The 27,259-nt window shown below is 40.9% G+C and overlaps 1 protein-coding gene across 3 annotated transcripts in view; it reads right to left on the bottom strand.

The window, feature by feature from the left end:
• The window catches only part of sacm1la (SAC1 like phosphatidylinositide phosphatase a), an 89,643-nt gene that overhangs the window by 8,990 nt on the left and 53,394 nt on the right, over positions 1 to 27,259 (bottom strand). For 2 of the 3 annotated variants that reach the window (XM_061908293.1, XM_061908294.1), the window contains exons 6-19: positions 18,476 to 18,535; positions 12,123 to 12,156; positions 11,914 to 12,015; positions 11,683 to 11,768; positions 11,436 to 11,522; positions 11,287 to 11,355; positions 10,184 to 10,263; positions 9,825 to 9,923; positions 9,622 to 9,760; positions 6,738 to 6,807; positions 6,592 to 6,664; positions 6,387 to 6,480; positions 3,248 to 3,340; positions 3,117 to 3,174 (exon numbers count right to left, since the gene is read on the bottom strand). In XM_061908293.1, coding sequence (XP_061764277.1) covers positions 3,117 to 3,174; positions 3,248 to 3,340; positions 6,387 to 6,480; positions 6,592 to 6,664; positions 6,738 to 6,807; positions 9,622 to 9,760; positions 9,825 to 9,923; positions 10,184 to 10,263; positions 11,287 to 11,355; positions 11,436 to 11,522; positions 11,683 to 11,768; positions 11,914 to 12,015; positions 12,123 to 12,156; positions 18,476 to 18,535 — 1,144 coding nt within the window. The remainder of the gene's footprint in view (positions 1 to 3,116; positions 3,175 to 3,247; positions 3,341 to 6,386; positions 6,481 to 6,591; positions 6,665 to 6,737; positions 6,808 to 9,621; positions 9,761 to 9,824; positions 9,924 to 10,183; positions 10,264 to 11,286; positions 11,356 to 11,435; positions 11,523 to 11,682; positions 11,769 to 11,913; positions 12,016 to 12,122; positions 12,157 to 18,475; positions 18,536 to 27,259) is intronic. The other variant, XM_061908295.1, reaches the window with a different exon arrangement.

Consider the following 27,259-nt stretch of genomic DNA (forward strand, 5'->3'; position numbering starts at 1 on the left):
TTGCAATTAGGATAGGATAGGATAGGTCTTTATTGTCATTGCACAAGTACAACGAAACTTTGTTTTCAGCACAAACCTGTTCAAGATTAGACAAACAAACAGTGTACAGGGTTACAGAACAAGAACGCTGATGGGTCGCCATAAGGCGCCCCGTAAAAGATGGGAAAAAGGTCCACGCTGGGGAAGGATGAGTAAAAAAAATACAATCCAGACTGGGCTCTTAATGGGGCACAGTTCGGAGTGGGAAAAAAAACTCCACAGCAAAGCACATATACATATTACAACATACATCTCGAGATATCTAGCAACAGAGGGAAGGTAGTTCAAGGTCATGGTGGAAGGCCGCAGCTCTCAGGCGCTGACCATCCATTCATCCCCCCTACGGGATTTGCGTCGAGGACGTTGGGTTGGGGGGGATCATATATTTTTTTGCGGATGTGTGTGTGTGTGTGTATAAGCCCGTAGTGTGTCTCTGTTCCGCGGCCTTGATGTATTGTAACGTCTCGTCCAAAGTCAACAACAACAGGTGTGTGTCCATGAGAGACAAGAAGGGAGTTTGTTGTGTCTTCGCTGCGCTGTTCTTTGGGATTTGGAGAGCAGTGCAAAAAGAGGCAACCAGAAAGTTAAGAACAGACAAAAAAAAGAAGCAAGGAGGAGAGATAAGGGAGAGGAAAGGGGAGTGTCCACCCTCGTTGAGTGCCAGAGAGAAAGAGAATTGGACTTTGAGAAACGTTGTTCTTAAACTGTTTGACTATTTGCTCATGCAGTTGTGGACAAAGGGGTGACCCTCGCTCCATCCTTTCTTGTGAAAGACTGAGCATTTTTTGAGAAGCTGTTTTTATACCCTATCATGGCACCCACCTGTTCCCAATTAGTCTGCACACCTGTGTGATGTTCCAAATAAGTGTTTGATGAGCATTCCTCAGCTTTATCAGTATTTATTGCCACCTTTCCCAACTTCTTTGTCTCATGTTGCTGGCATCAAATTCTAAAGTTAATGATTATTTGCAAAAAAAAATATGTTTAATAGTTTTAACATCAAATATGTAGTCTTTGTAGCAAATTGAAATGAATATGGATTGAAAATGATTTGCAAATCATTGTATTTTGTTTATATTTACATCTAACACAAATTCCCAACTCATATGGAAACAGGGTTTGTATGTTTATTACTTACATTTGTACGCTTCTCTGGGTTGCTGGTCTGCCAGCTCACTTCACTTCGAGGGACGTACTTTGCCTTTCCCCCCTACCTGACGGATAATTCGATTGCCTCTTGATTGACAAGAACACGTAAAACCAGGGAAGGAGGGCAAAAACAAGGGTGGTGGAGGGGTATTCAAATTGAGCCTAAGACTGCTGCCACTGGAGCTTCCATATATTCCTTCTCATTTCAAGCCCCATCCGCCTGCTCTAGGCCTAAAAAATGAATACTATTAAATACATACTTCGGTGTTCATTTGTCCACAACATTTGGGGCACTATGAAATTGGATTAGCCGCTGAATTCCATTGGAAAAAACAGCGACAATTCGATTTGGTTTGAAAGAGCACAAGATAAAGTAGCATAAACTATTATCATCATTTACTCTTGGCATTTGCATACATGTGCAACATGCTGTGACATAAATGATGGTAAAATTTACTTTTTTTGATGCAGCTCTGTATCTATCATGGCATTACCTAATCTGTTGACTTGTATTGATTCTAATCAGACAGGGATAAACAGTTGTTTCAAAGTTTCACAACTTTGAAGATGACATTGTGGAGGAAAAAAGGCCCTAATTATTTATGAAAGTGGTAGGTTTTTAGCTTCTCACTTGGTCCACCATCAACGCTGAGATAATTATTCATGCATTCATTAGGTCTCGTCTGGATTACTGTAACGTATTATTTTTGGGTCTCCCTATGTCTAGCATCAAAAGATTACACTTGGTACAAAATTCGGCTGCTAGACTTTTGACGAAAACAAGAAAGTTTGATCATATTACGCCTATACTGGTTCACATGCACTGACTTCCTGAGCACTTAAAATGCAGTTTTAAGGTTTAACTACTTACGTTTAAAATACTAAATGGTCTAGCTCCATCCTATCTTGCTGATTGTATCGTACCATATGTCCCAGTAAGAAATCTGCGTTCAAAGAACTCCGGCTTATTAGTGACTTCCAGAGCCCAAAAAAGTCTGCAAGCTATTTCTATTCGGGCTCCAGTACTCTGGAATGGCATACCGGTAAAAGTTAAGAGATGTTACCTCAGTAGTAGTATTTAAGTCCCATTTTAAAACTCATTTGTATACTCTAGCTTTTAAAAAGACCCCTCTTTAGACCAGTTGATTTGCTGTCTCTTTTCTTTTCTAATCTGCCCCCCTCTCCTGAGCGGAGAGGTTATCAGGTGACCACAGTTGACGGGCTAGCTGTTCAAAGTTGGGACCCGGGGTGAAACACTCCTCTGTGCATCAGTTTGAGACGTCTCTGCGCTGCTGACTTGTCTCCTTTCAAGATGATTCCCCGAGGGATGTGCTCATTGGGTTGTGTTTTTGTGGCTTGTGCAGCCCTTTGAGACACTTGTGATTAAGGGCAATATAAATAAACTTTGATTGATTGATTGTAGATCACTACACCAATATCTGCCATGTCCCTAAAGTTGCCATCTGATATTTAAATAGCAGCCAACTCTAATAAAATAATCAGTTAGCTGTTTCATTCATTGCGCAGGCGCCAGGGATGTACAAGTCTATTTCATGCTTTTGCATTGTTTGATGACGAGTGCCGCTATGTTTATATGTTTAACAGTTCCTAAAAGCAGCAGCCCTTGCAAAGCTTGCCAAAGTGCCTACTGAGCATGTTATGATACCATCAGGACAAAAACTAATATTGACTCATTCATTTTCAATATAACTTGTACAAATGTGATGTAAGAGCTCATGATTTTAAAAAATTTGTTGGTAGCGTGTATAGCATGCATAACATAGTAATTTCTTATAAAATGTTGAAAAGGTGATCATTTGAAAGGTTGAACAATTGCAGGTATTTTTCCTTAGTGAAAAAAGGGGCAAAATGGCAATAGTAAATGTCGCCGACCGCTGGTGGAGACTGGAAATGAATCAAGAACTTACCAGCCATGAGAAGACATATGATGCACATGGAGAATGCCACCAACATGATGATTGGTAACTGAAAAACAGGATACATATATCTCACTGAAGTCCACTGGTCATGCAAACAGATAAAATACTAATTGACTGACAGTCAGAAACTTCCAGTCTTTCTGCACCCGAAGAGGACTGGGGCAGTCCGATTCATCAATGGCAAAATTACCCAGAAACAGGTCAATTGAATCCTGAAACAAAAAGAAACCATTAGGACAACAGAATTGTCAATTGAATCCTGAAACAAAAATAAATCATTTGGACTATATAATTAATCTTAAGTCAAACAAAATATGGGCTTCCTCGATTGTTTTATAAAGATTGGGTAGTGCGAACTGTTGTCTAAGTTGCACATTAATACTAACTCTCTCAGCAAATTAAATAAGTTTTGCAGGTTTACCATTTCCATTATGTTGTCTAAATTGCTTTAATTGAATGTTTAATTCTTAAATTACTGGATAAGGTATAAAAAATGATTAAAAATGTTTGGAAATAATCGAGATTGAGACAGAGATGCTGTGTTGAAATCATGTGATCTACCGTTATTGTTTTCTACCGAATAACAAAACATGTATGTATTATTTTCACTACGGATTAATTTCATTATGTGTTGAAAAGGATAAAATATATTTAAATACACACTATTAAGCATTAATAAAGCATTATTAAATACTGGATTAATTATCTATTAAATATATTTATTTCCGACATTAATACTCATCAATATGCAGTTTATGAACAGTTATAAATGTTTTACTTATTATCCTACACGGTGGCCTAGTGCAGTGTTTCTCAAATGGGGGTACGCGTACCCCTGGGGGTACTTGAAGGTATGCCAAGCGGTACGTGAGATTTTTTAAACATATTCAAAAAATAGCAACAATTCAAAAATCCTTCATAAATATATTTATTGAATAATACTTCAACAAAATATGAATGTAAGTTCATAAACTGTGAAAAGAAATGCAACAATGCAATATTCAGTGTTGACAGCTAGATTTTTTGTGGACATGTTCCATAAATATTGATGTTAAAGATTTCTTTTTTGTGAAGAAATGTTTAGAATTAAGTTCATGAATCCAGATGGATCTTTATTACAATCCCCAAAGAGGAAACTTTAAGTTGATGATTACTTCTATGTGTAGAAATGGTTATTTATAATTGAATCACTTGTTTATTTTCCTACAAGTTTTTAGTTATTTTTATATCTTTTTTTCCAAATAGTTCAAGAAAGACCACTACAAATGAGCAATATTTTGCACTGTTATACAATTTAATAAATCAGAAACTGATGACATAGTGCTGTATTTTACTTCTTTATCTCTTTTTCCCAGCCAAAAATGCTTTGCTCTGATTAGGGGGTACTTGAATTAAAAAAAAATGTTCACATGGGGTAAGTCACTGAAAAAAGGTTGAGAACCACTGTTGTAGTGGACGTTAAAGGCAGTGCAGTCACAGCAGACCTTAATAATCTTGGCCGGGTGAAAATTGGGACAAATTTGGGAAAATGGTTGCAACGGTAGATTGTTGGGAGGTGCCCTGAAATTCAGGAGTCTCTCGGAAAAATCGTGAGGGTTGGCAAGTATGTTGCTAGGGCGGGAAAGCCATTCATAGAAGGTGAATTCATTAAAAAGTGCATGTTAGATTTTTTAAGAAATCTTTTCTTGCGGCACAGCCTCACCCAGTTTCTGCATCCAGTGAACCCCAGGTAAATTGAGTTTGAGACCCCTGCTTTATCACATCTCCGCTAGATAACTGTAACTCTTTGTATTTTGGAATTAGTCAATCCTCCCTCTCACGTCTGCAGCTGGTCCAAAACGCAGCTGCCCGACTTTTAACTAACACAAGAAAAAGAGAGCACATTACTCCTGTTTAGGCCTCCGTCCACTCGCTGCCTGTGTCTTTTAGAGTCAATTTTAAAATGATCTTTCTCATTTTTAAATCCTTACAAGGTCTTGCCCCACCTTACCTCTCTGGGCTGCTCCACCTCTATACCCCCACACAGTCCCCCAGGTCAGCTGATCCTGGAGGTACCCAAATCAAAGCGCAAGCTCAGAGGGGACAGAGTCTTTTCTGTTGCGGGTCCCAAACTCTGGAACGAGCTCCCTCTCCATGTGAGACAGGCCCCTTCTTTGGCTATTTTTAAGACACTTCTTAAAACCCATTTTTATTCACTGGCTTTTAACCCAGCATGAGACTTTAAACTGTTTTTAACTTTTTACTTTTTTAACTGTTTTTAACAGCTTTTTATCAACAAATTGTTCTTAGGGTAATTTGTATTTGCTTTTTTAATGTGTATTTCACTTCTGTTTTAAATGTTATTTTTTAGTCTGTCCTTTGCCTCTATTTATTTGTGGTGTACAGCCCTTTGTTCTTCAACTGTGGTTGTTTTTAAAGGGCTTAATAAAGTTGATATTGTACGGTAATATAAATCCAGACAGAGGATAATCTAACAGCAACTCTATCAGCACTGTTGCAGCCAGTACGCAAAAAAAGAGTAAAACAGGAGTGTGGCTCAATCCATAAATTGCTGGTGTCGATACCAAGTGTAGTATCATTGTGTTGTTTGTGTGTTGTTGTTGTTGTTTTAGTTGATGTTTTCAAACTCAGGGAATTTTAACACAGGATGATTTTGAGGGCAAAATCCAAAGGACTTAAATAAGCAGTAGATAGTGGTTGTTTTTTTTTAGCTATTGTGTACTATTGACACTGTTTTGCTGAAATAATTGTATGTATAAAAGAAAATAAGGAACTAGTTTAAATATTGTGTTGATGTTTTTCAGCAGTCAATAGCACTCACCATAGATGAATCAGAAAATGCACTGTTTATACATGTAATCAACATTGGTATTGGTATTAGCTGATTCCACTCATGGAAGATAGGTATCCGAATCGGCTGCATGAAAACCCTGATCGTAACATCCTTGTCCGGTATATACCATGTCAATTGGATTAAACTATTTTAAAACTCAATAACTATGGCTAAACTATATGTTCATCGCCCGAATTATACATTTCATAAAGTTCAATTCTTAATTCCACTAGGATTTAAGAGTAATTGTTGAGAAGAAAATAAAACAATACTATTTTTCCCCAATCATTCAGCAATTTTTATTTCATTTTTTTTATCAGTCTGTTCTTAGCCATGCATGTTTTTGGTATCTAGAGGTAAATTTCAGTTTTATACATGATTTTGTGTATTTGGCTGGAAATGCAAGCCTTTTTCATCAAACATACTTGTCTGAAGCCGTCAGAGAAGTTGTTTTTGTAGTAGCGTATCATGGAGTTCCAACCATCCAGCAACAATCCCCAGCGGGTTCTCTTGCCTGTCCTGTGGCAAGGAAGTTTTTTTTGTTTTTTACAAATAGTTGCTATAACAACAAGGACATGCTCAACATTGAAAAGCGTTAGTAACTTTGTAAAACATGACGCATTTCTATACCTTGTGAAGTCTGTTTTCAACGCCCCAGTTCCTGCATACTGTACAGCGCATGCATTGGCATTGTCAGCCCATGCTAGTTAGAAAGCACACAGAGATGCAAGGTTATCCTCATACACAACAACTGCCACAAAATAATACTACCACACCGTTTTTGTAGATATTTTCAAAGTCAACCTGTTCTTCAAGCCGCTGTCCTATGTTGAGAATCCCCATTCTCTAAAGACACACAGTCAGATACAATAGTGAATTTAGATTTACTTGTGCATGTGCAAAACTACAAAATGAATCCCAAATTCCAATTCAATTATATGAACCTAAGTTAAGGTTGCAAACAGGAAGTAGAATGCAATTCTAATTCAAATTGAAGGACACACAATTTAAAATTCCTTGAAAACATGCTTTACAGATTAGTAAGAAATTGTGCTCTTCAATCTCCAATTAACTTTTGAAGTATTTTAAGCTTTGACAGAGCGCTTCTAATTTGACTGGCGCAACTTTTATAGACTTTATGGTACTGGTTGATCAGATCAGGAAATACCATGAAACTGAACAACAATCAAACCACCTCGCATGATAGCATTCAGCCAACCACAAAAAAAACCTCTTGCAACAGTAAGCACATATGAATCTGGGGGGTGGAAACCTGGGCAAAAGCTGCTGCCATCAGGGCTCTGCTCTGTAAGCCGTCACACCATGAGGAGTTAAGCGGTGAGGGTGCGGGGTGGGGTTGGAGATGTGTGTGCAAATCTGTGCCGTAGTCCATGGGTACGTGTATTGTCTATATGCCAAGAGGTGGCTCCGCTCGGCATTCATAGAACAAGAGTCAACATCTTTCGTGTTCTTGAAGGGAGAAGGTAATTTCAAGGCATCTTTTACAGCACTAATCTCGCTGGGGTGTTTACAGCACAGCCTTGCCATGACCGTTTGCAGAGGGAGTCAAATTGAAGGTAATGATTGTTTTTGGATGGGCAAGCAAACACATTCCAATGGTTTGTCAACTCCATTCTGGCTCTCAAATTGATCATAATTTTGCCTTGCAGAGTGAATAGCTCCTCTGAGATGTTATCCAATCTGTAATTAAATTCACAAATCTTGGTGCTCACAGCTCTGCCCATCCCACCAATCGTGACAGACAGTCGTGGGCTCCTTGTACGACTGCCATCGTCTTCTGAATTTGACCATAGACCAGAGCAACAATGATTTGTTATTACAGTTCCAAATAGACATACAGTATATCTTCAATGTTTTTGACAGAAAGACCTGCCATGTACAGGACTTGCCAATTCTCCCAAGAGTCCCCCATGTATCCAGGAGAAAACATCCTGTTAGGACAGGCCGGTTCCCCTGAACCACTGCTTCACCAGTTTATTGATTCAATGTTGTAGATTTCGGGGAATAGTGCAACAATAGACACTCTTGAAAGTTAAGAAAAGTTAACACCAAAGCAAAGCAGGAGAGACAACAGAGGGAGGGGAAATAAGCTTGCCGGTGTTGTTCGTATATCTTTAAAAATGTTACTTTGAACAAGAAGTTAACAAAACTTATAAATGATTAAATAGTTTATATATATATATATATATATATATATATATATATATATATATATATATATATATATATATATATATATTACTACATTTATGTAAACCTTATTTAAAGACACATTGAAGTCATTATTCAAATATTTATTCAATCATTTCATTCTGTTCCATTTGACTACCCATAAAGTTAAATTGCATTGTTCCATTTTTTTTAATTTAATCCAACAAAACAATGCACAACAATACCATAACAATGCAATCCAATTCCAGAACCAAACTTGACCCAGTAACACTCAGAACAGCAACAATAAACAGAGCTATAAACAGAGCAATTGAGAGGACACACAAACACGACACATAAATTGTCCCTCTTAAAAATGTTGAAGAAGACTTGCTCGATTGCTTGTTCTGTTCCGACAGCAGTAGTGAAGTCATGTATGTCAAGAAGTGGAGGTAACAAACCCCAGGATGCAGAGGTGACAGGCTTGGTACATTAAAACATGGTTTTAATGTGAAAAAAAAAGCAAGGAAAACACGAAACAGAAACCAGGAAACAGCAAACAGGGACAGGAATCGGGATCCAGGGAATATCTCACAGCATACAAAAAATGGCAGTCCTCAGCATACAGCAAACAATTCTCCAGCACTGACTGGAGGGAAAGGCAGGTTTAAATAATGCATCTGATTAGTGCTCAGGCAGCAGATGAGTGGGCGAACACTAATCAGAGGCAGGTGGATATAATAAGTAACTATGGTAAGTAAAAGCTCTCAATTTACCGGTCGATCTGCGTTCCCATCCTCACCTGTGGTCATGAGCTTTGGGTCATGACCGAAAGGATAAGATCACGGGTACAAGCGGCCGAAATGAGTTTCCTCCGCCGGGTGGCGGGGCTCTCCCTTAGAGATAGAGTGAGAAGCTCTGCCATCCGGGAGGAACTCAAAGTAAAGCCGCTGCTCCTCCACATCGAGAGGAGCCAGATGAGGTGGCTCAGGCATCAGGTCAGGATGCCACCCGAACGCCTCCCAAGGGAGGTGCTTAGGGCACGTCCAACCGGTAGGAGGCCACGGGGAAGACCCAGGACACGTTGGGAAGACTATGTCTCCCGGCTGGCCTGGGAACGCCTTGCGATCCCCCGGGAAGAGCTAGACGAAGTGGCTGGGGAGAGGGAAGTCTGGGCTTCCCTGCTTAGACTGCTGCCCCCGCGACCCGACCTCCGATAAGCGGAAGATGATGGATGGATGGATGGATGGTAACTAAAACAAACAAGGGTGCACAAAAAACAGGAACCGAAGGAGTCTTGAACAGAAAATAAAAAACATGATCCAGACCACAGATCTTGACAATGTAGTGGTGAAACTCATCGGGGAAAGTTTAAAGACACCCGGGACAGGCCAAACATTTCCAAAATCCCTTAAAAATGACTAAAGTTATTCGAGTAGAAAATGTTTTTTTAATTTTGTTTTGATACTTTTCTGTGAAATAATTTACCTGGAGCTGAGACTGTAATGAGCGTCGTGCCAATAAGCTCTGGATGACATTGGTTCTGTCTAAGCAGTCCATACAGTTACTGCGGAAGACTCCTCTCTGCTGGACAAGTGCCTTGTCTTCTGAGTTCACCATGAAGTAACTGCAAACAGACAGGTAAATAAAATATAATCAAATGTCACTCACAGAGTTGCTGTTTGTAATACCTGTATTCATCTTGTGTCTCGGCAACAGCTTCCACCAAGATTTGGAGACGATCCCATCTCATGTGGCTGCACTCTTTGTGGAAGTCAAAGGGTATGTAACTGAGTAAAGAGAACATCATGTTCTGAAAAGGGATCATTATTTAAAAGCTGTGAAATAAATAATCTGTATAATGTCAAATGACAACATCTAATGTACCACAATGCTTAGAACAGAGATAAAACTAAATTGAAAACATGTATATTACAGAGCTAATGTTTTCGGAAGGATATGCCAAAAGGGACAATCGGTAGAAAATGGATGAATGGATGGATGCTGTTTTTAAAATCCAAAGTAGCATAGGGAAATTAGCTAAACTTACCTGAGCATACTGTTGTTCAAACTGAATATCATCTTGGCAAATGCCTGTTCTAGTGGCTTTTCAGAACCCTTCTGATTCACCTAGAAGAAAAAAAAAACTTTTTTGGAATGGAACATTTGGTTCAGTACAGAAGCAAAGCGAAGTGAGGAACAGAAATGACAAGCTATGTCAAAGTGCTGACAAAAGATCAACATGGAAGGAGAGCCAGCGTTAACCTCAGTAGTCAACCACATACGTGTGCACCAAGTGCAACCGTGACTGCCACTCACGGGTTGGACTCTTTAGTTACTCCCGAATGTGCCGTTGAGGTCCCCCACCTTCTTTTTGGAACTACCCCATCGTTTCCTGAGACGGAAGGATGCTGACGAGTAACTAAATGTTGCATTATGCAAACACTGTAAAACAGCACAGAAGTACAGCGCCTGTACAACTAATCAACAAGCACCGATTGAGACGACATTGAGAAAACCGGATATGAGACGGCTACGAAAGCTACCTCTACAGACCTACAGACTGCAATGCAAGCTCAGCTTCCCCTGAAACAAATATTAAAAGTTAAAATTACGTTAACTTTTTTTTTTACTTAATGCTTACACTTGATTGACTAAATATGCACTACAATGCGTTCAACTTCAGTTCAGAATCAGCTACTTTCACGACAGCTAATGCGACTTTTTTCTCATTCATTCTCGTAACATCACAGTGCATTCAATTGTGTTGAAGCTGAGCATCCATTGACTTCAATAAGGGAGCATTGTGGGTTGTTCCACTGCAGCAAAACCAGACAGTAATTGGATAAATGCTCGGCTTAGTCTCGCCCATCGGACGCTAGGCGTCTCTGGAAGTGACTGAAAGTGGGCCTGGCATTAACTGGCCTGGACGCTGAGCTTCTGCATGAGGATTGGATGATCTGTCTGAAGCTGAATCCATTTTTGATTGACAGCAAAATGTTCTAAAAATATCTTCAAAGATAAACTGAACTGTCCAGTTGCGACCAATTGAATGCCCTGACAATACAGAATATGGATGAATGAGAACATCCATAAATATTTACACTTTCATACTACTGTTGGAAAAAAACAAAAAGAGGAAACATGGTTTACCAGATTAAGAATGGTTTGTTTCCCATAGATGAGGAGCTGTGAGTCAAAATGCCTCTGGAAACCATCCATCTGAAAAATGTCAGTTGGTGGTTAGCAACAGTAATCCCTGGTCTTCATTAAAATAACAACACACAAAGTCATGTCCTTACATGACTGGTTGTTTTACTGATGATAGGTTTAGGTTTATATTTCAGGTTGGGCCTTTGACTCCAGTAAAAGGGCATAGAACCTCGTGTCTGTGGAACAAAAAATATGTTACGCCTTCCGCCTGATTGTAGCTGAGATAGGCACCAGCGCCCCCCGCGACCCCAAAGGGAATAAGCGGTAGTAAATGGATGGATGGGTGTTAACCTATCAAGCCAGTCAAAGCTCACCTGACACAACTGTTATACTTGCCTGTACAAAGGAAGCTTTGGCTCCCTCATACAAAACGATCTGCTCAGTTTCCACAAAGTTAGCAGCATGGCCTTCGGAGTCAATGCCTGAAAAAAAGAGAGCAGACCTGACCTATCCTCTATATGCCAATTTTAATGCGCAAAAATAAAAGTGAGGTAAGTTTTAAGAAAGATCATCTAACAAATGAAACCATCACAATAATACATATTTTATTTTCTAAACAATAGGTACCTCTGACATAGTATCTGACACCTGCTCGGAAGCAGCTTCTCCGGGATATTAGGATCCATTCAAAGATCTTTCCATTTATTCGACAAGGTTTCATAACAATGACTGGACCAACAGATTAAGGAGATTATTTTATTCCGAGTTCAATTCAAAGTTCAAAAGTGAACATCACTCGTACATATCTTCAGTTAAATATTCACAAAAAAGGATACATCCATGTACCATTGGTAGTGCAAACCTGTGGAGCTAAGAAGAAGTTAGATTGGTAAGGACTAATTGGAAAAATACACTGCTAAGTAAAAAGACTAGATTATTAAAGGAGACATATTGAGCAGATTAAAAAGGTCCTATGCAGTCTTAAAAATAGTGGCAGTAAAAAGACCCTAAAAATCAAGATTTAGAGCACTCCTGCGCCAAGGTGCACGAATAATGCTGAATGAAAAAACACTACATATCCTCTTGGATTTTGGCTTTGGTATTATTGTCCAAACATTTTCTACTCGGGGTCGTATACAGAACATTTTAAGGACGTAAAAGGTCTCTTGATATTCTTTACTACGCTAAAACCAATCAGATGTAATTTTGGTCAATATGTGCTATTAGAAGAAAAAGTTGATATATAAGTTTTGTGTTATGGTTGAAAAAGCAAACAGTTGTTTGTGTAATGTAGCAAAACACCTAATTACAGACCATACATTATAGGCAAAAAAATTAGATGTGGTATCATAATCGTATTCTTTTCCTAATTACACCAGATGTGAATCAACTTTTGAATTCAGGTGAAACTAAAAAAAAAATAATATCAAGAAAAGCTTGTTTATTGCAGCAATGACATTTACAAGGTGAAACAAAAATATGACATTTTGTAATATTCAATTTCAAGGTTTATGGTTTACATCTTATGAAAACATCAAATTAAAAATCTCAGCAACTTTAGGGTTTTCAAAAACCGTAACCCGTCGTTATCAAAAGTCTAACAAATAAAGGCTAGACATATCTCACTTAACCTGTAATGAGTTCATATAACATACTAGTTACACATTTGAAATTGAATTGCTGACATGAATGGGAACTCTTGCGCGGTATATTTAAATTGTATGAGTTTCATGTATATGAATTTGTTATCAATGCTGTAAGTGTTCCTTGTAATCTTAACCTAAAAAACCACAGGATTTCAACAAAATTTGGAAAACAAATACTGTATTGATAGATCCTCATTTTATACCAAAAACACTTGATGACAGTTAAAGCACCTACTCAAAGCTCATCGTCTAAGTAGTGTACTATTTTAATTAAATAAAACCAATAAACGTGAATGACTGCTCGCTGACTGCTCTTGTTGCAAAAAAGCTAAGTATCGTTCTGTGTGCTTTTAACTGTTTTGCAGCTTTATTTACAACTTCTCGAACATATTTAATAGTTCAATTTAACTTGCAAATCACCCGATCTCTGTCTCACCACTCCGCCCTCAGCTAGCTAGCTGCTAAGCTAACGAGGCTAGCGGAGAAAGGCAGCGCCGGTCTGAAGGAAGCTACTCCCCCGCCACCGTGACCACCACTTCCCGAAGACAGCTGACACTCCACTCGGCGACGGAAAGTTTCTGTGAGTATGCCTTCCTGGGCTTCGTGCACTTTACTCATGGATAGGTTGGCTTTGCTAGAGAGCCGTGTCCGCCAGTTAGAGCAGTGTAATTTCGTAACTTTAGATGTTGCGGACACATCTGCTAGCGTTAGCTGTAGCGAGCTAACTAGCCCAGCTTGTAGCAGCCCTAAGCGGCCTACAAGCTACGGTGTACCGGTTGAGACGCATAATAGATTTAGCCCTTTAGCTAGTCCTACACCCCAGTCTACCGGGCACCACACTTTAGTCATAGAGGACTCCATCACCCGAAACATAAAGCTTAGCAAACCAGCCACAATTAAGTGTATTCCCGGGGGCAGAGCACATGACATTGAAGCTAATCTTAGGGAGCTAACTCGCAACAGGCCTAGTAAACACGTACGACAGGCTAACCGCACCACTAGTTATGCGAATATAGTAATACACGTTGGCTCCAATGACGTTAGGATGAGACAATCAGAGATTACAAAGAGAAACATAGCCAGGGCTTGTAATCTCGCTAGAAAGATGTCCAGGCATCGAGTAATTGTCTCTGGCCCCCTGCCTGGGAGAGGCAATGATGAGAGATATAGAAGATTAGTCTGTCTTAACAAGTGGCTGGATAGCTTCTGTAGACAACAGGGATTTACGTTTATTGATAATTGGCCCTCTTTCTGGGGCAAACCTGGCTTGCTGAGGAGAGACGGCCTTCACCCTAACCAGGAAGGCGCTATCCTCTTGTCTCGGAACATAGATTTCGCATTGAGCCACATTTGACTAACTGCACTAGAGCAAGCCCGATCACAGGCAATTACAGAGCCTGCTAGCCTGGGTATGGAGACAGTTAAGTTAGAACTAGCCAGCGCCAGGCTGGATGATCCCTGTACACATAGCAATTTTCGTAGATTAATACACAACCCACAAAATGTTTTTTCTGCTATGACTATGACTACGTCAGAGTTAGACATGCGTTCTACTGAGGTGGCAAATTAAGATGCGTTCAGTTTATCGCAGCACCAAGTAGACAATCTGAAAATTCCCGTCATATCAATTCCTAGATATGGTCGTAGTTATTTTAAGTACACTGCGCATAATAAACGCAACATTATTAATATTGCTACTACGAATAATTTTATCAACAACTCCTTAAAACAGCCCACTACCTATAATATGGGCTTTCTACATGACGTGACGTCATACGCAAATACGGTATTAGCTTTCACTGCTATGCTGATGACACCCAACTCTACATGCCCCTAAAGCTGACCAACACGCCGGACTGTAGTCAGTTGGAAGCGTGTCTTAATGAAATTAAAGAATGGATGTCCGCTAATTTTTTGCAACTTAACGCCAAAAAAACGGAAATGCTGATTATCGGTCCTGCTAGACACCGCCCTCTATTTAATACAACTTTAACATTTGACAACCAAATAATAAAACAAGGTGACTCGGTAAAAAATATGGGTATTATCTTCGACCCAACTCTCTCCTTTGAGTCACACATTAAAAGCGTTACTAAAACGGCCTTCTTTCATCTCCGTAATATCGCAAAAATTTGCTCCATTTTGTCCACTAAAGACGCCGAGATCATTATCCATGCGTTTGTTACGTCTCGTCTCGATTACTGTAACGTATTATTTTCGGGTCTCCCCATGTCTAGCATTAAAAGATTACAGTTGGTACAAAATGCGGCTGCTAGACTTTTGACAAGAACAAGAAAGTTTGATCATATTATGCCTGTACTGGCTCACCTGCACTGGCTTCCTGTGCACTTAAGATGTGACTTTAAGGTTTTACTAATTACGTATAAAATACTACACGGTCTAGCTCCAGCCTATCTTGCCGATTGTATTGTACCATATGTCCCGGCAAGAAATCTGCGTTCAAAAGACTGCGGCTTATTAGCGATTCCTAGAGCCCAAAAAAAGTCTGCGGGCTATAGAGCGTTTTCCGTTCGGGCTCCATTACTCTGGAATGCCCTCCCGGTAACAGTTCGAGATGCTACATCAGTAGAAGCATTTAAGTCTCACCTTAAAACTCATCTGTATACTCTAGCCTTTAAATAGACCTCCTTTTTAGACCAGTTGATCTGCCGCTTCTTTTCTTTTTTCTCCTATGTCCCCCCCTCCCTTGTGGAGGGGGTCCTGTCCGATGACCATGGATGATGTACTAGCTGTCCAGAGTCAAGACCCAGGATGGACCGCTCGTCGGGACCCAGGATACACCGCTCGCCTGTGTATCGGTTGGGGACATCTCTACGCTGCTGATCCGCCTCCGCTTGAGATGGTTTCCTGTGGACGGGACTCTCGCTGCTGTCTTGGATCCGCTTGAACTTAACTCTCGCGGCTGTGTTGGAGCCACTATGGATTGAACTTTCACAGTATCATGTCAGACCCGCTCGACATCCATTGCTTGAGGTCCTCTCCAAGGTTTCTCATAGTCAGCAGTGACACTGGCGTCCCACTGGATGTGAATTCTCCCTGCCCACTGGGTGTGAGTTTTCCTTGCCCTTTTGTGGGTTCTTCTGAGGATGTTTTAGTCGTAATGATTTGTGCAGTCCTTTGAGACATTTGTGATTTGGGGCTATATAAATAAACATTGATTGATTGATTGATTAATTGATATTAAACTATAATTATAAAAAGAAACACCACCAAAGGTCCTCTGTCGCCCGCTTATTGCATTATCTGTGTATGGATTACGCTTCAAAAGTGTTTGTACATCTTAAACAATGTACAACAACACATTTACACATATATTTACACACATTAGTTTTGTGGACTGTTTCATTGAAAACAAATTCAGTATTTTAAAATGTAGTGCATAAAAATTCGGTGTAAAAAAAACAGCATTGGAAAAATTTGCTGCTTCAAAAAGCAAGATTCATTTCGGGTAAATTAAGACCGAAGCAATCGATCCTGTCTTGGAACCAGCCAATGAGGTGTCAAGTTGGAAGTCACGTGACACGGGTCTTTCAAAACAGCATGTAAAAAGCAGTTAACGGGGCATAATACAACATAATTAAAATTAATGATTCCAATGGTTTGAATCTACACTTTTGAGTGACATACGAAGTCCTGGGAACAAAAACAGAGTGTGGCAGAGTGGGCGGGTCTTGTTTACAGAGCAAAAAAGTGTCAGACGGAGGCAGATTTCTACAACGAAGTTCTGCAGACCAGTGAGATTCTACCGAATATCTGAATGTTTTTTTGCCCTTTGCGTTTATGTTTCGCCGTGTTTGTTGTCACATTTTTTTTCAACCAAATCAAACCATTCTACTTCAACACATTTCACGCATCCTGGTAATTGAAACCAGCAAATTTCCAGGTTCCAAAAAATTCCAGGACTTCCCAGGGTTCCATGTTTTCCAAAGCCCTATTTTCACCTTTTGCTGGAAAGATTTCACAGTCACATTTTTCAACCATTTCCAACAATACCACCATCAGAATATTTCACAGAATCAGGACAACAAAAATTGCAATTTTATTTTTGATAAACATTCCGGATTTTTCCAAAAATCCAGAAATTCTGAAAAACCCATTCTCAATTCCAACTGTTACTACGTCAATATTTTTAAATGGATTCAAAAAGTTACAACACTAAGCCATTCATATAATCTTGGACAGTGGTGCTACAGTCAATATTTTCAAAAAAGTCCTGGATTTCCCGGAAGTTCCGGTAATGTTCCCCCCACTGACAATGAATGGGAAATATACAATCGATTGCATATCTCACATGTCTCATCCGATTTGAACAGTTATAACATCCACACATTCCACTCACCCTGGACATTTAAGCCAGCATGTTTCCTGGTTCTGAAAATGCTCTTATTACCAGACATTTTCCCCTTTAAAAATGAATGGGCAATATACAAACCTCTCCATATCCGAATTTCTAAACCGATTTGAACTGTTCCAACATCCACAGTGGACATTAAAACCAGCATGTTTCCTGGTTTTAAACATTCCCTGATCAAACAGAATTTCCAGGAACTTCTACCCATTTAGGAAAATATAGAAATGTCTGCATATCCCACATTTCTAATCCGATACGTATAGTTAAAACATCCACACACTCCACTCACCCTGCACAATCAAGCCAGCATGTTTCCCAGTTCTGAAAAATCCCTGATTACTGATCAATTGCTTCAGATTTAATTTACTGGAAGAAAGTCTTGCTTTTTGAACAAGTACCTTTTTCGACAGTGAACTTTTATACACTGCATTTTAAAACACTGAAATTATTTTCAATGAAATTGTAAGCATAATTTGATGTATACAAATTCACTTCACAAAATTCAAAGGAAAAAAAATCACATACATAAATTCAGTGTTAAAAGAAAGCTTTCTCAATAAAGACACAAATTAACTTCCATACTTAGTGGCTTAGTGCTATAGACTGGTCTGATTTGCATTGGAGGACAGTTAAGCAGTTTGAGCAATAAAGAGTTGAGAAATCATTACATGTTGGCATTCCTGCTTTGTCTACACAACTTAAAGACAAATCTTAATGCAGAAAATTAAGCTGATTGACAAAAACGTTGAGGGCATTGGACAAGGTTGCAATGTGGCGCATAAATTCACAGGAATTGGTTGAATTTGCGTGGATTGGTGCATTTGCAACATGACAAATTCCTGGAGGGAAGAGCTGATGCATATATCAATTAATACAAGTACATAAAATTAAGTGTTCGACAGTATCAATATGAGATAGTCAGAAAAAAACGCCAATATCAAGCATTTATACTTATTATTAATTTATAAGTCTTATTTCTAGAATGTGCTGAGGGGCAATACAAACTAAGCAGAGTTCAGAAAATAGCCACAGGTGCGCAGTTTGGTTGTGTCATTTCACATTTTGATGTCTGATCTATAAATTGCATGTGTGAAAATTTAAAAAAAAAGTGATTTCGATTATCCATTTAAAAGAAAGCTAGTGCCATCTCAAGAGATGGCAGCTACGTTACCTCTGGCTGTGCTGCCAGCTCTCTGAGGAGATTTGCATTCCAGACAAACCTCTGATCGGCCTAAAACACAAGAAGCAAGAGAAAATCAGTGAGACATCCTGTCTTTCACTTTTGGATAAACCTGTAAATGTATTGTAACAAAAATATATTTAATTAAGAAAAACCCCACGACCCCAAAAGGGACAAGTGGTAGAAATGGATGGATGGATGGAACCCCATGGCTTGTCATGTCTGTTGATTTGTTGGAAAATGCCAAAAAATTACTAAAGTTTCCACCAAACCTTGAGGAAGGTTAAGATGAACCCAGTGTATTTTTTAGCAATGTGCACAATACCTCTGCAACCCCTTAATACTTATATATTTGTACATTATAGTTGCCTTTTTTTTTTTTTACACAGGCGAAACATTAATAGAATTCTATTAATAACATTAAAAGAAGCGGTAGTTACCGGACCTGCTCTAATGTTTCCCGTTTATTACAAACCCCGTTTCCATATGAGTTGGGAAATTGTGTTGGATGTAAATATAAACGGAAGACAATGATTTGCAAATCATTTTCAACCGATATTCAGTTGAATATGCTACAAAGACAACATATTTGATGTGCAAACTGATAAACATTTTTTTTTTTTTGCTAATCATTAACTTTAGAATTGATGCCAGCAACACGATACAAAGAAGTTGGGAAAGGTGGCAATAAATACTGATAAAGTTGAGGAATGCTCATCAAACACTTATTTGGAACAACCCACAGGTGTGCAGGCTAATTGGGTACAGGTGGGTGCCATGATTGGGTATAAAAGCAGCTTCAATGAAATACTCAGTAATTCACAAACAAGGATGGGGCGAGGGTCACCACTTTGTAAGCAAATTGTCGAACAGTTTTAGAATAACATTTCTCATCGAGCTATGGCAAAGAATTTAGGATGTTACCATCTACGGTCCGTAAGATCATCAAAAGGTTCAGAGAATCTGGAGAAATGACTGCACGTAAGCGATGATATTACTGACCTTTGATCCCTCAGGCGGTACTGCATCAAAAACCGACATCATTGTGTAAAGGATATCACCACATGGGCTCAGGAACACTTCAGAAAACCACTGTCAGTAACTACAGTTGGTCGCTACATCTGTAAGTGCAAGTTAAAACTCTACTATGCAAAGCCAAACCCATTTATTAACAGCCCCCAGAAACGCCGCCCGCTTCGCTGGGTCTGAGCTCATCTAAGATGGACTCATGCAAAGTGGAAAAGTGTTGTGTGGTCAGACGAGTCCACATTACAATTAGATTTGGAAACTGTGGACGTGGTGTCCTCCGGAACAAAGAGGAAAATAACCATCCGGATTGTTATAGGCGCAAAGTTCAAAATCCAGCATCTGTGATGGTATGGGGGTGTATTAGTCCCCAAGGCATGGGTAACTTACACATCTGTGAAGGCACTATTAATGCTGAAAGGTACATACAGGTTTTGGAGCAACATATGTTGTCATCCAAGCAACGTTATCATGGACGCCCCTGCTTATTTCAGCAAGACAATGCCAAGCCACGTGTTACAACAGCGTGGCTTCGTAGTAAAAGAGTGCGGTCCAGACCTGTCTCCCATCGAAAATGTGTGGCGCATTATGACGCGTAAATTACGACAGTTGGAACGACTGAAACTCTACATAAAACAAGAATGGGAAAGAATTCCACTTTCATAGCTTCAACAATTAGTTTTCTTAGTTTTTAAACGTTTATTGAGTGTTGTTAAAACAAAAGGTGATGTAACACAGTGGAGAACATGCCCTTTCCCAACTACTTTGGCACGCGTTGCAGCCAGGAAATTCTAAGTTAATTATTATTTGCAAAAAAAAAAATTAAGTTTATGAGTTTGAACATCAAATATCTTGTCTTTGTAGTGCATTCAACTGAATATGGGATGAAAATAATTTGCAAATCATTGTATTCTATTTATATTTACATCGAACACAATTTCCCAACTCATATGGAAACGGGGTTTGTATTTTATTAAATAGATACACAGTATAGGCGAACCCAGGACACTCTGCTACATTGGTGGCAGCGGTGGGATTAACCGCTGTTTTGAAAACCAAAGAAGAAAGTGTTACATGGGACTCGTGAGTTTCCAGATAGCTGCACTAGTATAGTTAGCCGCTAAACTATATTGCAAACATGTGGTGTGGTGACGAGGACCCTTTTAAGCTCGGCAGGCCGCTGTTTGACAAACACACGGCATGAATGTCAAAGTGGACCTGCACACTCCCTTCACCGGCGACGGGAGCCACAGTTTCCTCAGCTGGGCGAGGCAATTGGAAGTAGCCGTTAGCGCAACAGCGTTTAGCCGGCCACACCTGCAATGAGGAGCTGGTGAGGATTCCCCCAACTCGTCTCAGTAAGTCAGCTTTTCTGCTGTGGGACAGACTTCTGGATGGGACTAAATCAGACTATGCTGCAGTTAAAGAGAGACTGGGGGCAGCTTTTGGACAGAGACAATTAATGGACCGCTTCAGGGCCAGCATATCGCTTGGAGGTGTTTGCTGCAGACGTGACCCGGCTGGTCACTGAGGAGTTCCCGGATTATGGAGCCATTGCGCAGAGAGAGGAGAAGTTACGGCGCTTTCTGGCCGGTCTGGACCCGCCGTTGAAGGCTAAGTATCTCGAGCTGGAAGAGACGGATCAGTGGCGGGCCATGCCTATGGGTCTGACTAACTCTCTGGCCAGCTTTCAGCGCATGATGGAGCTCATCCTTAAGGGTCTGCCGTGGCACATTTGTATGGTGTACTTGGACGACATATTAATTTATAGCCGTACATTCGAGGACCACCTCGTACACCTGGAGGAAGTCCTGTCCAGAATCTAGTTAGCAGGTCTAAAACTAAATCCCCGAAAGTTCCACTTTGCCCAAGACCACGTGGTATTTCTCGGCCATGTAGTCTCTAGATGTAGTCTCCTGCCTGACCCAAGAAACACTGATAAGGTGAGAACATGGCCAACCCCTCAGAAGTCAGGGCTTTTGTGGGCCTGTGCTGTGCCACTGAATCGCCTGGCAGGGGAAAATGTGCCCTTTGAGTGGTCAGCTGACTGCGATGCTGCTTTCACTCACCTCAAGGACGTACACACCACCTCACCAGTTGTTACACTGCCTAACTTTTCACTTTCTTTTAAAGTGTACACAGACGCTTCTAAAGAGGCTGTTGGAGCAGTGCTAGCCTAGGAGGATGGTGGTCTGAAGAGAGTAGTAGCCTACGCCAGCCAGGTCCTCACACACACACAGAAAAGATGGTCTACGTTTAACAGAGAACTATGACCTGCAGTGTGGGTGGTGCATGAGTTCATACATTAGGTGGGAATGTCGGCGTTCTCCATCATCACTGGCCATCGCCCTCTGTTGGGCCTCAGACACATGGCTATTGATAATGACCCCACCGGAGGAAGAAGCAGGTGGGTGCTGGATCCTTTCGACTTGGACGCACATGGTGCACAAAGATGGCTACCGCTATAAAAACGCTGATGCGCTGTCCCGTCGGCTGGCGACTCCTGAGCCCATTGAGCCAGACACTACAGCAGCAGGACTGCACATAGTGGCTTCCGTGGGGGCATCAGATGGCTGTCTGTCCACAGACGGAGGGCAGGCAGACATGGTTTCTGGATTGGCTGGAACAGGGCGTTCCCCGTCTGCCTCGCAGACACCCCCACGGGTCTTCCGCCGGTGTAAGAAAGTATTAGACTGGGTTTCACCGGTTGTCAGTTAAGGAGGGATTGTTGTGTCGTACAACACTGCCTGCCACCGTTCAAGTAGTGGTTCCCGCCTCCATGGTGCCGGAACTTTTGCAACGGTTACATGGGGGGCCGGCCTCTGTCCATTTTTCCGCGGGACGTGTGTGGGAAAGGGCCCGGCAATCTTACCCAAATATGATCGTGTCCTAATTGTTGGTGATTTTAATATTCACACCTGCTGCCCAGATGAACCTTTATCCAGGAGCTTCCTGAATGTCATTGACTCTTTTAACTTTGTACAGTCTGTGTGTGGTTCCACACATGAACGCGGCCATACACTCGATTTAGTGCTCTCGTATGGTTTGTGTGTTTTTAATTTGGACATTTGTAGTGTTTTCTGATCATATGCCGATCCTGTTTGATATTCCCACTCAGTGTCCAGTTAAATTGTGCGCTCCGCCTCAACGTTCTTGATTAATTAGTCGTGTCGTGCTCTGTTTTCCTCCATTTTTTCAACTCTTTGTGATGATAATTCTGCAGCCTCTGTATGTCCAAATACTGAAGAGTTGGTTTCTGGGTTCAACTCTATTTGTCTACAAACACTGGACACGATCGCTCATTTCAAGTGCCGCCGCTCTAAGCCACGCCTCAGCCCTGGTTGAATGACGTCACTCGTGAAGCCAGGCGCGAATGTTGGAGAGCAGAAAAAGGACAGGCTGCATGTGTCCTTTGCCATTTTTAAAGAAAGCCTGCTTTCCTTTCAGATTACTGTAAAAGCAGAGATGAGTATATATCTATCTCAGATTATATCTTCTAACTGTAACAACCCCAGAGTTCTGTTCAAAACTATTAACATTGTCATTGATGCTCCCGAATCTGTTGGTTTTGATGCTTCTTTGGAATTCTGTGAAAATTGTCTCCATTTTGTCACTGACAAAATTGTGTCAACTAGAGCCAGTTTATCCCAGCCTTCATATGACCCTTCTCTTCCTCTGCATTTCTCTTCTGTTTTCCATCAGTTTGAGATGGTGTCCTTTTCTTTTTTAAATGACACAGTTAGTCATATGAAGCCCTCTAGTTCTCCTGCAGATGCCCTCCCACCTCGCCTGTTTAAGGAGGTACTTGCTACTATTGGATCAAGTGTCCTTAACATTATCAATAGTAGCCTCTATTCTGGAATAGTTCCAGTAGAGTTTAAACATGCAGTGGTACGACCTCTACTTAAAGGCCTACTGAAACCCACTACTACCCACCACGCAGTCTGATAGTTTATACATCAATGATGAAATATTAACATTGCAACACATGCCAATACGGCTTTTTTAGTTTACTAAATTACAGTTTTAAATTTCCGGGAGTTTCGTCTTGGAAACGTTGTGTAATGATGACGTGTACGCAGGACGTCACAGGTTTTTAGGAAGTATGAGCGCTACGCACACACACAGGTAAAAGTCGTCTGCTTTAACGGCATAATTACACAGTATTTTGAATATCTGTGTTGCTGAATCTTTTGCAATTTGTTCAATTAATATTGAAGAAGTCACAGTAGGAATATGGAGTTGGGATGCTTTAGCCTTTAGGCACACAAACACACGGTGATTCCTTGTTTAAAATTCCCAGAGCTGAAACTTTACTATGGATCAGAGGGCGGTCAAGCCACCATGGATCCTACCAAATGTCGACCAGCAGGTTTCGGTGAGAAAATTGTGGTTAAAAAGTCGCCACTTACCGGATATCAGCTGAGCTTGTGTCCGTACAGCTGCGGTCGACACCCATGAGACATTGGTGTCAAGACAACCGTGGACAAACCCCTCCGACTATCAGGTAATATTAAACTCACTAAAACACTAGCAACACAATAGAAAGATAAGGGATTTCACAGAATTATCCTAGTAAATGTGTTTAAAAACATCGGAATACGTCCCAATGCTATTTTGTTTTTTTTAAACTCGTTTTTTTTTTCTAGTCCGTCGCTATCAATATCGTCAAACACGAATCTTTCATCCTCGCTCAAATTAATGGGGAAATTGTCGTTTTCTCGGTCCGAATAACTGTTTTTGTTGGAGGCTCACATTAAAATCAATGTGAATATGTGAGGAGCCCCCACACGTCTGTGACTTCCGGTAAAGGCGAGGCTTTTTTAGGAAGTATCAAAAGTGGCGAACTTTATCGTCGATTTTCTCTACTAAATCCTTTCAGCAAAAATATGGCAATATCGTGAAATGATCAAGTATGACACATAGAATGGACCTGCTATTCCCTTTTAAATAAGAAAATCTAATTTCAGTAGGCCTTTAAAAAACCAAGCCTCGACTCTCTCTCCTTTCTAACCTTAGACCTATCGCTAATCTTCCATACATTTCCAAAATATTAGAGAAGGTTGTCTACAGTCAGTTGTTGCCCTTCTTAGAGGATAATGGTATCACTGAGCTGATCTGGTCCGGTTTTAAAGCCCTCCACAGCACAGAGTCAGCGCTTCTAAAAGTTTTTAACGATATCCTCCTGTCAACTGATTCTGGTAAATATGTCGTCCTTGTGCTTTTAGATCTGTCTGCTGCGTTAATCACTCGTCTTGAGAACTGTGTGGGTATTAAGGGCGCCACCCTCAACTGGTTCCGGTCTTACCTAGCCGACAGGAGTTTTTGTGTAAAAATAGACCGTTTTATGTCTTCCACAGCTCCTCTACAACACGGGGTCCCCCAGGGCTCAATCCTTACCCCAATCCTATTTGCGCTTTACCTACTCCCCCCGTTGACCGTATCTCAGCGACTGTGTCACAAACCTGGGGGTAAAGTTCGACTCAGATTTTAAATTCGAAAAACAAATCAGCAGAGGTGACAGAGCTTTCGCCGCTGCAGCTCCCAAGCTCTGGAACAACCTACCTCTGAGTGTTAGACAAGCCTCCTCTCTTCCTGTTTTTAAATCTCTCTTAAAAACGTACTTTTATTCCTTGGCTTTTAACACTGAGTGATATCCATCCTGCAATGGCACCCCAATATACACCTGCTGTGAACCTGTTTTTATGTTTTGTTTTATTTATTTATTTTTTATCATGTTCTGTTTGTGTTGAGTTGTTTGCTTGGTTCTCCTAGTATCTTTTAACCTGCCCATTGTACAGCACTTTGGCTACCCCTGTGGTAAATTTTAAATGTGCTTTATGAACAAAGTCGATTTGATTTGATTTGATTATTTGGTGACATCATGTCATGTTAACGAGGAAGCTGAGCTTGTTTCATACACGACTCACTCGACCGTCTCCACTCTGCACTTCAACACATGAGCTAACTCAGCAAACATGAGCAGGTCTGGTGACACACATCACATGCCCTGCAGTGGCCTATGATGGACAAACTTGACAATTCTCACAAGTAGGGCTGCAACAACTAATCGATTAAATAAATTAAAATCGATTATAAAAAAAGTTGGCGATTCATTTAGTCATCGATTCGTTGGATGTATGCAATGCGCATGCGCGGAGATTTTTTTTTTTTTTTTTTTCTTCCCCTAAACCTTTATTTATAAACTGCAACATTTACAAACAGCTAAAAACACTAATCAAAATAAGTACAAAAACAGTACAAAACAGCGCCAGGGGGGCGCTGAGCCTACGTCTCATGAGGTAGCAGTGAGCCAGCCAATGATGTGTCATGTGCAGCTCACGTGACCACGCCGTCTCCTTTGTGGAAACGTTCGAAAAATGGCGGAGGGAAACAGTACGGATAGTTCAGCGGAGAAACATCGCGAGGTTATAAAATTGTACGATCTAAGTCGTTAAAAGTGTCGGAACACTTTACTTTAAAGTTTTCAAAGACGACATTTCCTGCAAAACGAGCAGCATTGACCTCGCGTACGTGGCAGGAAGGACAACATTGCTTCGGCAGCACCTGAAGAGGAGCCATGGATGAAGAGAACTCACGGTAAGTAACTTTTTAATTCCATAGTCCGAGTACATTGATCCGTTGTGTCCATCTTGTGTGTTTTTAATATGTTGTTAACGGCAATAAACGGACAGAAATATCTCAGGTTGGTTTCATAATAGATCAATGTAGCCTGACCCGATGAAGCTATATAATATTTGAGTGACGCTTTAGTAAAATGAATGTTATGAAGGTGCTGGAATATTTCATTCTATTATTCTCGCCCGGAAAAGGGTGGAGTGCCATCTCCGGGTTGGGGAGGAGACCCTGCCCCAAGTGGAGGAGTTCAAGTACCTAGGAGTCTTGTTCACGAGTGGGGGAAGAGTGGATCGTGAGATCGACAGGCGGATCGGTGCGGCGTCTTCAGTAATGCGGACGTTGTATCGATCCGTTGTGGTGAAGAAGGAGCTGAGCCGGAAGGCAAAGCTCTCAATTTACCGGTCGATCTACGTTCCCATCCTCACCTATGGTCATGAGCTTTGGGTCATGACCGAAAGGATAAGATCACGGGTACAAGCGGCCGAAATGGGTTTCCTCCGCCGGGTGGCGGGGCTCTCCCTTAGAGATAAGGTGAGAAGCTCTGCCATCCGGGAAGAGCTCAACGTAAAGCCGCTGCTCCTCCACATCGAGAGGAGCCAGATGAGGTGGTTCGGGCATCTGGTCAGGATGCCACCCGAACGCCTCCCTAGGGATGTGTTTAGGGCACGTCCAGCTGGTAGGAGGCCACGGGGAAGACCCAGGACACGTTGGAAAGACTATGCCTCCCGGCTGGCCTGGGAACGCCTCGGGATCCCCCGGGAAGAGCTAGACGAAATGGCTGGAGATAGGGAAGTCTGGGCTTCCCTGCTTAGGCTGCTGCCCCCGCGACCCGACCTCGGATAAGCGGAAGATGATGATGGATATTCACAGGCAGCCTAAAATGAATCCTTTATTATTCAGAACAGAAACGTGTACATTATCTGACCCAGTTCTGATGAGTTACATTTCTGGGGTATTATTGTTGTATGCTGCATCCCCAATGTCCATTTATTTCATTAAGCTTGTTTTTATATTGTGGTGGTGTAATTAGATAGATAGATAGATAGATAGATAGATAGATAGATAGATAGATAGATAGATAGATAGATAGATAGATAGATAGATAGATAG

The sequence above is a fragment of the Nerophis ophidion genome, linkage group LG08 (assembly GCF_033978795.1).
Source record: "Nerophis ophidion isolate RoL-2023_Sa linkage group LG08, RoL_Noph_v1.0, whole genome shotgun sequence".
NCBI lineage: Eukaryota > Metazoa > Chordata > Actinopteri > Syngnathiformes > Syngnathidae > Nerophis > Nerophis ophidion.